The sequence below is a fragment of the Ammodytes marinus genome (assembly GCF_949987685.1).
Source record: "Ammodytes marinus genome assembly, chromosome: 5".
NCBI lineage: Eukaryota > Metazoa > Chordata > Actinopteri > Uranoscopiformes > Ammodytidae > Ammodytes > Ammodytes marinus.
In genome coordinates this window covers 20,300,066-20,310,801 of record NC_137234.1, presented here as the reverse complement: position 1 = coordinate 20,310,801, position 10,736 = coordinate 20,300,066, and the positions used below count along the sequence as shown (strand labels likewise).

The 10,736-nt window shown below is 39.6% G+C and overlaps 1 protein-coding gene across 1 annotated transcript; it reads left to right on the top strand.

The window, feature by feature from the left end:
* The first annotated feature begins 1,333 nt into the window (after positions 1 to 1,333).
* ehf (ets homologous factor) lies at positions 1,334 to 10,696 on the top strand. Its single transcript, XM_080028657.1, has 9 exons — positions 1,334 to 1,511; positions 4,969 to 5,083; positions 5,605 to 5,862; positions 6,942 to 6,986; positions 7,129 to 7,173; positions 7,273 to 7,332; positions 7,422 to 7,466; positions 7,562 to 7,757; positions 9,911 to 10,696. Exons 2-9 carry the CDS (start codon positions 5,008 to 5,010, stop codon positions 10,008 to 10,010), a joined length of 825 nt encoding a protein of 274 aa, XP_079884783.1. The 5' UTR covers positions 1,334 to 1,511; positions 4,969 to 5,007; the 3' UTR covers positions 10,011 to 10,696.
* The last annotated feature ends 40 nt before the right edge of the window (positions 10,697 to 10,736 follow it).

The following is a 10,736-nucleotide window of genomic DNA, read 5'->3' as shown; positions in this document are numbered from 1 at the left end:
GCACTCTCTTTACTTTACTTTCCGCTCACAATGGCTGATTGGGATCTACACACTATTCTATCTGTTGAATAACAGAACTGGCATTGACTTTGCTCGATAAAACATTTCATTTACAGTACTGTTTAATGCCCCCCTTCAAAGACAGCACATTTTCACAGAGGGGAAGTAGTACATGATTTTTTTAAATTTGTTTTTAAGATATTTTTGGGCATTTTTATGCTTTATTGATAGTGTAGAGACAGAGTTGAAATGGGGCAGAGAGGGGAGTGACATGCAGAGAACGACCGCAGGCTGGAATCGAACCCGGGTCCGCTGCTGGCCGAGGCCCATGGGGGGGACGCCCTACCAACTGAGCTAAGGGCGCCCCCAAGTACATGATTTATGAAAGGAAAAGTAGTTCAACATGCACGAACACTGATTGCACACATAATAAGGTCGCTTCTGGTTCTCCTCTCTTGTCGTTGTTATTTGTGTGACACTCTGGAATTTGCAAGACGCTTATCAAAGCTAATTGTCATCTGTCACTCTCCACTCCGACACCTGTGGATCAACGCAGTTCGGTTTATTTATACAGTGATGTGATTTGTGATGAGTTCAGGTCATCCATAGTTCTAAGTGAGGCTGAAATAAGCTTTTGTACATGTGTAACATTTTCTTCCAGATGGAATTTTTTTCTTACATTCATTTGAAGCGCACAGAAACTAATTGTGTCACTAATTGTTTCCACTGTCGAGTTCCAGCGACTTTCAAAAGGAAAAGGGACAAAGTGTGTCAGTGTGTCTTTATCTGAACTGTCAGCAGCCCGTTCATCATGATGAACTAAGGAAAACAAATGTTGTGCAAAACAGCACCACAGGAGAATGTTTTTTTTCTAAAGGTTAAACAAGGTTTTAAGCAACTACACGAACAATGACATTAAGCAATTTTACATTCCCTCTGTGGGCTTTTGAGCATTTTTGGATCCATGCCCTTGTGTGTATGTCTCCATGTGCTTTCTGTTTGTGTGTGTGTGTGTGTGTGTGTGTGTGTGTGTGTGTGTGTGTGTGTGTGTGTGTGTGTGTGTGTGTGTGTGTGTGTGTGTGTGTGTGTGTGTGTGTGTGTGTGTGTGTGTGTGTGTGTGTGTGTGTGTGTGTGTGTGAGTGAGAGAGATGGTGAGAGGCGACAATCCTAACAGGGAATATAAAACTTATGTCAGGTGTGCTTGCGTGGGTGTGCATTATGCAAATAAGGTCTCGGTATGAGCCAGGACAGGTAACCAATTGGAGAGGGATAAGGAAGTTAGGAGGATAAAACACCCATTGTGGTGGGGCAGCACCTAGTGAGTCTGCATGCTTTCATCTGATGATTCAAAGGTTTGAGAAGCAAAAGGACTCACCTCTCCTCACTGTAAACACTAGTCCTGTGGAGTATTGGAATCTCCAGAAACTGAATTGATCTCCATTCAGCCGTTTTGAGAGTGGATCTACGTGATACTTCTATCCGGCCTGGTCGGACCCCATTCTACTGCTCTGGTAGGCTTACATACTACAGTATACTGGTGCTAGGCAACCGGCAGTGCTTTTCAAAATGACTGAATGCAGTATGATCGAACTAAAAGTCTAATAGGCTCATGTATGTTTTAATGCCATTTCATTTTTAAATCATTATGAATGCTTTTCTTAACATGCTTTCAACCAGGTCTAGTAAGGATACCTTTCCAGGTGTGACAATAAAGAAAGGAAAATCACAATATACATATGTATATATATATATATATATATATATATATATATATATATATATATATATATATATATATATATATATATATATATATATATATATATATTAATCTATTTTTTTCTCAAGCTTTTTTCTGAAGTTCTCTAAACTATATATGTTGTTGCAACAATCTCCAAGTCAGAGAAATGCCAAAAAAATAAGGATAACAGTCTAATTACCTTCACTATAACATTGAACAGCACCTGAACTTTTCAACGAAATTGGAGAAAAATAAAGAACACAGAATTTTTGAAATTGCAAACAATTTTGCCAATTTAACCTGCCCTTATATTATGTTGTGGTTTGTTATTTTGCACACATTTACTGAGTGAAAATCATATGCCACCAAAAGGTTTTCTGCGATACTGCGCAACACTGAATTAACTTTATATCCCCCCGGTACTCAAAACATTTTTCAGCACAATTCCCTGCTGTCATACCGTACAGCTCATCCCTCTGTTTCAACTGTTGGAGTCACAGTTACGTATATTTGATTACAACTACCAACCTACGAGCAATATCTGAAAGGAAACTAAAAATCTTCAGTTTTTCTTGTGAACTCAGATTATAATCTTCAATGTTTCATGGGAACTCAGATTATCTTTTCTTATCTACTCATGCCATCACAAAGGCCCATGTGGAGTGATTTTTTTCTCGACAGTATAACTCAACTGTCTGGATATTGTTCCACAACCTTGACTGTGTATTTGTGTTGTTTCATTAGCGCTGCTGCATGATTGTTGTATTAGAAGACAGGATTTGCTGCCGTGTTGGTAAGAGATCTGCATGGCAATAGAAGACAGCAGTGAGGGGTTAACACACAGCATAAGGCCTTTGAAAAGACTTGGCAGAATGTCAGCTGAGGATCTAACCTGGCATGACAGTATGTGTCACCTATCTCCTAGGGGAAATCTCATTCAGGGCCCTTGACTGTAGGTTGATACAAGAACTGATATGTCAAATCTATAAGAAGGTTTGGTTGCCTGTCTGAATGTCAAGTATGTGTTGTGCATTGTAGTCAATGTTGTCAAATGTTAAATGTGTGGCGAGGCTTGCTGCAATTCCGTTTATAACTTATCGTAAAGTTGTGACCATTTCCAGACAACAGTTGAAATTAGGGTCACTGTGTAAAGAATTAGTTTCAGTCATGTTGACCTTTGGCAGCTTGATATACAACTCAGTAACATTTATGACACCTGTGTTAACTGTCACAATTGTGTTACGTCCAATTTAGAGCACTTAGAAAAAATACTGTATATAAATGTACTTCACTTCCCAAAGCCAAGAAGCTTTGTTTAAATGTTGGAAAATGGTACCAAAGAAAATACATGGATTGTTTAAGCAACATAATATTAGATTGGAACCCAAACATAAAACCCACAATGTAGCCAAGAATGTAGTATGTCAATCAGTTATCTATTTCACTAGCAGTATCAATGACTGAATTAAGCAATAGTATCACAGTCCTGAACATGCAGAATCCATTCCCACAGAATGTTACACTAACATAAACCACAATCAAATATTGGCAGTGAACAGTTGCTTACATGACTCAGCTATTGTGCATGTGCTACATATCCCCACCTCCTGTTGGGCAAAACAGTGGAGCTGCTGAAATTTGGACAAACTGTATTTACATGTAATGCAAATATAATAGTGGTTGAGTCTGAATCGTGTCTTTATGTACATACATGTGTGTTTGTTTTTGGTGTTTGTTTACACAGCTTACACAACCCATAAACTGTGCTGCCATTTTTAGTGTTGCCTTTTATTTCATTGCCCTTTAAGGGTTTAAACCATTGCAGCATATAGATTAAATAAAAACATTCAATTGAATAAATCCAATGGATTGATTTGGCGACAACCTTGGTTACAGTGGTAACAGCAAGACATATGTAATAATACAGAAAGCACTTGTTGAGCAGCTACCTTCACTACGTTTAGATTAGGTTTACTGTTCACTAAGAAACACAGTGCATTTCCAGGGGTTGCTTGATGTTAAAAAAATCACTCCATGTTTTTTGTCTTTTGATGTGAAGAAGAATCAGTCAATTAATTTGCTTTCATTAGCAGAAACTTAATACAAGGTGTGAAGACAGACAGTTAACAGTGAGGCAGATATCAATACGATCAAATTGCGAAAAATTCTTTATACTAATAATGCTTTTAGAAATGGAAGATTTATAAATGTATATTCATAAATTAACTAAATGCAGTGAATGAACAGAAGATACATCTACATCCAGCAGTGACATCAGCTCATATGGAGCCAAGGTACATCCATCTACTGTTCTCAGCATTGAGGACACCATTAATCCTGACCAAATCTTCAACTCCATTTTTTGAAACTTACAAGAAGCCTCCACCATGCTTCACTGTTGCCTGACATCCATTATTGTACCGCTCTCCAGCCCTTCATCGAACAACCTGTCTTCAGCTACAGTCAAATAATGCATATTTTGACTCATCAGGCAAATATTTCATATTTTGACTCAAATCAGTAAATTTTTTTTAGCCCCAGTTCCTATGTTTTCTTGCATGAGTTGCTTGACCTTGTTTCCATGTCGGAGGTATGGCTTTTTGGCTGCAACCTTCCATGAAGACTTCTTGCCAGATTTGTCCGGACAGTGTACAATGTACATTGATGGCATTGCCGGACATCTGCTGATTTCGAAGGGAAATAAGCTTGATGTATTTTTCATCTGCTGCCTTAGGTTTCCTTGGGCCACCACTCCGTCTACGATTCTCAACGTGTCCTGTTTCTCTGTGCTTCGTGAAAAAAACAGCATTTCTTGAAACCCCAGTCTGCTCTTAAATCTCTATCTGGGAAAGACCTTTCTTATCCAGTTTAAACAACTTGTTCCCTCACTCAGCGTTTATTTTAAATTGATCAAAATAAACAATTATCATTTATATTTTTCAAAACATTCTTAGTTTTCAACATTTTATTCACACCTGCCTAAAGCCTTTGCACAGTACTGTAATTGTAACATATTTAAACATTCAGTTGAATACAAACAGTGCATTACTATATTGTATATATTACCAGAATATTTTGGTAATAACTATATGAAGAAAAGTCACAATCACAATTCTAATATTTCAAGCACAGTAAGTTTTGCATGCCTTTGGATGCCGTAAAGCAATAAAGATTATATTTTCATTTCTGATCTATCAGAACACTAAATCACTTATGTCCTTCCTCAGTCCCTGGGCCATGGTACATCAGAGTGGAGCGTCTACAATATGAGTGTAACTCCATCCACCACCCTGGACAGCCAGCTGACCACTACCTGGGGCCCTGCTAACTCCTACCCTGATGGTGAGGCTTACAACCAGCATTAACACAATCATAATGCAGCCTATTGTATACCTCCCTTGCGTCATGTATGCACTCTCTACGCTGATGTGAATCAGATAATTAAATTGTCTGAATAATAATCCCTTGAATGCGTATATGCTAAATCTTCTGCTGAAATCTTCTGCTTGGCCCTCTATTATTCAACCATCCGGTGTGTTCATTGGTTAGGGAAACTGCAATTTAAAATGAAAATCACTCTCGACAAGTAGCGACTGATGTATCGCTCACCTGGTGAGCCCAGAGCTCTGAAACACTAGACAGGAATTAAGGATTCCCGACTGAGAAGCAGCTCAACAGCTCTTTTAGTAAACTGCTCTGCAAATGAATTACTGACGAATGGTTTCAGCAGAGGACTTTGTGTTTCCGTCATCAGATGAATATTTGCAATTAAACAAAATTGAATTTGCCGATGTAGACAAATGCAGTTTTGAGATTGTTTTTTTTTAAAATGTGCAACCAACCATTGATGTCTATCCCCCTAGTTCCTATGTTGATGTCTGGTTACACAAGTCGCCTGTGGTCCCGTGACTCCCAGCCTCAGTACTGGACAAAGTACCAGGTGTGGGAGTGGCTGCAGCAGGTCATGGAGATTCACCAGATCGACGCCTCCAACGTTCCCTTCCAGAACTTTGACATGGACGGCCATCAGCTCTGCAGCCTGAGCTACCAGGACTTCATCCGCGCTTCTGGCAGCGTGGGACCCATTCTCTTCCACAGCCTCACAGAGCTCAAGTGGGGAGGTGCGTCTGAAAAAGTCTGATTAGTCCTCATAGAGCAGATGCTGGGTGATTTGAGTTGAGTCTTGTTGAAGTGTTTCCTGAGAAGGGATTTGCAGGTTAAGGGCATGGGACGCATGACATGTGTGGTGCAAGGTCAAAAGGACTGTCTTAAAGTGAGGAAGATGATGGATGTGTTGTTAGCTTCTTGCAAGAGCAGGTCTCCTAACAAAGCACAGAGGGATATGAAGCCGAGAAAAAAGCTGCAAAAACTGTCTCATCCACTGTTTTTATTAGACTCCGAAGGTTATTGCAAATAAACTGTGTTCATAGGCCTGGTGCTTCACCTCTGGGCTTTCGATTGTAACTATAATGTGTGGAATGGGGCTAAGAGGAAACTGGAGCAACAAAAAAGAAAATGCAAATTCCTTTGTAAAGTTCGGTGGAAAATCAAATGACATCAGCACGTGATATTTTATCTAACGGCTGAGGTTAATGGCATCTCAAAACAACAGAAATGGCAGGAGACCAGGCACAACAGGTTTAACCTCCAGGTTACAGAGAAATGTATGGTTCACTTTTGATTACAGTGCTGCTATTGTTCTAGCTGGCTGTGAGAAACCAGCTCAGTCTTTTAGGGATGCAGTGTAACATTTTCAAAAATTCATTGTGATATCTTTTTTTGATATATGGGGCCAAAGTAGTGGCTAACACAAAATCTAGGTTAGGTTCGACATGTTTCCCCCCGTTCGGAAGTGTGTAGAGAAACAGAGTTTTGCTCGCATCTGTTTCACTACCTGTTTTCAACCAAAAAGACGGTGCAGGTATTTTAGTAATTGTGTTGTTCAATGAAAACACTGAAAACAGTACCTGCATAGTGTAACAAAGCAATGTGTCCTGTAACATGTAACGTGAGCATGTAATGTAGGGCCGTAGAGAGGCTTTCAGTACAACAAACAAGGACTTTATCCATTGATAGCTGTCTGATCCCTTAATCCGTTAATGTGAATGTGAATAATCAATCAAATATTACACCATTATTGACAGACATTTTTCCATAATGCTAATAATTCACTTCCTCCTTGCTTATCATTCCTGCACAGGGCAGTACCATGTGGAAATAGGGCAACTGGAACTCAAACCTGAATGTAAGTGGTTCTCAAACAAGTTATTAGCCATGTATCAACACGAACAGGTTTGCCCACAGTTGTTCTGACTAATCAAATGAATCATCATTTAAATGGGACTTAAATCGTGCTTTCATTGACACTTATTTCCCCCTTTTTATAGTAGACTTCTCCTGTCCATTTCCAGATGTCAGCTACCCACCTGGAGGTACTGTACAAATTCCCTGCATTATTTCTACTTATCCTTTATGTGAATTAAGGTTGATGTGACAAATGAATGAAATGTGGACTTTTTTCCTCGACCTAGAAATCTACGACCCCTCACTTCACCTGGCACCCGTGGCCTCTCCCACCCCTTCTAGCCCAGGTTTGGATTTCAGAACACCACATCTCTAAACCTTATTGTTTCTTAATGGAACCTTGAAAAAGGATTTAACAATGATCTCTTTCTCTCAGATATCAAAAGGTCTTTCAGTCGTCCTCATCAGGTCAAAAAACACAGTAAGTAATACAGTAATAACTTCAGTATTTTTGTTTTTATAATTTTGTTATGATGTGCTTATTGCCACCATTCAACCTGTTTCCTCTCCCCGCAGACCCACGAGGAACCCACTTGTGGGAGTTCATCAGGGACATTCTGCTGAACCCAGAGCGGAACCCGGGGCTGATCAAGTGGGAGGATCGGACAGACGGGGTTTTTCGCTTCCTTAAGTCAGAGGCGGTGGCACAGCTTTGGGGAAAGAAGAAGAATAACAGCAGCATGACCTACGAGAAACTAAGTCGGGCAATGAGGTATGGCTACACCTCTCCAGCTGTTACATTAATACAAAGCAAATGCGGCAGGTTTGAAGCTCCGAAGAATTCATGTCAAAGAGTTAAGAGCTGATAGACATGTGATGATATATAGCCCAAGTTGATTTAATAATACTGTTCAGTGGAGACAAGGGATGTCACGTTATGGTCGAAACCTATACCAGATTCCATGGTTCTCTCCTTTCCTTTACCCAATTCTATATCACGTTAAAAAAAAAATATTTCCTTACTTCATGGGAGTTTTTGTCAAATTGTCTGTGCCTCTGAAAAGCTGTTTATTGTTGTTATCCGGTTGGTGTTGCCGGTGTAGGACTCATGCACCAAATCTGTGGGCACAGAACAAGTCGTATATGATGCCCCTGTCAGTTCCGGAAGAATTGCAACTCTTGGTACATACGTTACCTAGCCTGGCTCCGCCCACCTACCTACGTCCGCTCAATTTTCATTTCACTTCAGTATTCAGTCTGGGCCTGCAGTGTATTCATGAGCTCCTGCTTGTCCAGAGTTGTGGTTGTCCAATCAGCAAACATAGCGAGTGGCTGAGAACGATGACGTCAAAGTCGCGCTCCAGTTTCAGTTGAATGCTGCGTTCCTTTATAATCGGAACTGGGAAATGTCCGACTTGGTAGTTCTGAGTTCCGACCTGTCTGTGTTCCAGTGCATCTGCTCGGGAAAGTATGGATGCCTACAACCTTTCTCATCCAAATAACTAAACGTTAGGCTCTAGCAAGTTACCGTTACCAGGTACCGGTAGATCCATAGACTACGTAGACTATGTAGTGAAGTCGGAAATTTCCGAGTTCCCTGTACAACTGGAATGCACCGTCAGAAGCCGGCTCATGACATACGTCACGACCAAACGTTATGCAATTGGTTGGCTGATCCAGAGTGGCACTGGGCAGATCCAATAGTTTTAAACTTCAACAGACACCCGCCTCCAAGTGAGTGAACGTTTGCCAATAGGGCAGTTCCAGACCTTCTGTACAAATGAAATGAAGTACGATGGTCTGGTTGGACCAGGCTATACGTTACCTACACAATACCTACAATTACTTAACGTTTTGTTTGTGTAACCTTTCCTCTGAGTGAGTGAACTTGACCTCAGAAATAAAGTTTCTGCCCTTTCAATACAGTCAACATCCTACATGTGCAGGGGGGGGGTGTTCTTAAAGTGGCTCTGAGAGACTTTCAGTTTGTGTTTATACCAGCGGCCCCTTTGGGCTCAAGTGATAGTGTTCTTACTATGCCAGCTCTTCTAAAGGTTGTTTCCTAGGTGAGCATAAGCGGACAAAGGTGTTAAAAAAAAATCATTCTTTTCACTGATGGCTTGCTGTGAAATGTAATGTATGATCATCAGAGGAAGAATGGTACTGTTTTAAATATTTAAAAGTTCCTCGTAGCTACTTTAAGTATATCACTAGCTTGTAAATTCTGTGATGAGGAAGACATTTCACACAGCATTGTTCCCAATCCAATTTACCTAAGCAGTTTATAATGCACTTACTACTGGAATGAACGTGCTGTAACAACTAAGCAATTTGCTTTGAAACAACCTCCGTTGCTAATAGGAGACTCCTTTTTAGAGTTGCACATCTAAACCACTGAACTGAACCCTTTGGAACGAATATTTAACATTTTGCTATCGCTAAGTACGAAAAAAGGGATTAATTTTTGAACCGCTAAATGCTTTCACTTTTTTCCAAAATTAATTAAAATGGCCTGCTCCTCAGACAAGCTTCCCAGCTTCAGCAATAGTCCCAGTTTTACATTCAAACTAGCTAATCTAATGAGCTTCATTCAATTGTGGTGCAAACCACTGGGAACTACAGAATGTGCCCTCAGGTATTATCAATATTTTCTTTTTACTGCAAGCAGATGGATTTGGAGCTTGATGGCACCACCAAACAGATTGGTACTTTCTATTGTTTTGAATAACAAAAGCTGAAGCTGGAATTTAGAGGACATGAGAAATATGTTTTAAAAGAAAAATATGCCAATCATCACATTTAAGCTTTGAGTAATTGGAGGAAATAGGGTTTTTAGGGTGTTAGGTACTATTTTTAGCTGTGGTTTTGGTGTGCTGGTTAAATTAATTTTGAAATCTAATCAAGTTCCTTTGTCCTCTGTTTCAGATATTACTACAAAAGAGAAATCCTGGAGCGTGTAGACGGGCGCAGACTGGTTTACAAGTTTGGAAGGAATGCAAGAGGATGGAGGGAGTCAGAGAAGTGACATTTTCATTAACTTATGTTTTCTTTGAAGTTGTATGCAGACATTGACTGTTTTTGATGAAGATACGTTTGAACTGTTTACATATTGTCGATAACTGTATGTTTGCCTGATTGTTTTGTTACTTTGAATTCTTCCCTTGGTTGTGACAATGCACTGAGAGGTTCTTAACTGTGCCTTATAAAAGTAAATGCCTCCTATACCAGCATGACAACAGTTAAACCTCACACACAGTGTATTTACACTGAGAAGAGGATATAAAAAAGTGCTAAAGGCTGAAAACATAAAACATTGTGAAGTCTGTTTCTTCTTCTGTTATAATATGAATACAAGTCCCTAAGGAACACATGTTGATAGGATGCAAAACACATGAGGCAAACGCTTATACTGTGAAGTGACATTGGGGAATGATGCTTGATCATTACAGAGAAAAAATAAATAAATAATCAAGTAACATTCCACATGCACAATGCAGTGCTTCAAAAGTACAGGAATGCACCAAACAGTAAAACATGTGCAGTTGTAAGCTAACAATATCAATTTATATATAATTCAGTTCATATTTAATAATGATACATTATGGTTTGTCTTATTTTGTTCATTTCAGACTTCTTGCATTCACTGAGTCGCAAATAAAGTGTGTGCGTGTTTGTTGATGTGTAATATAAATAATAAAGTAATTGTTTTTATTTTGTGACAGTCTTCTTTCAGAAGTTGCCTGAACACAGG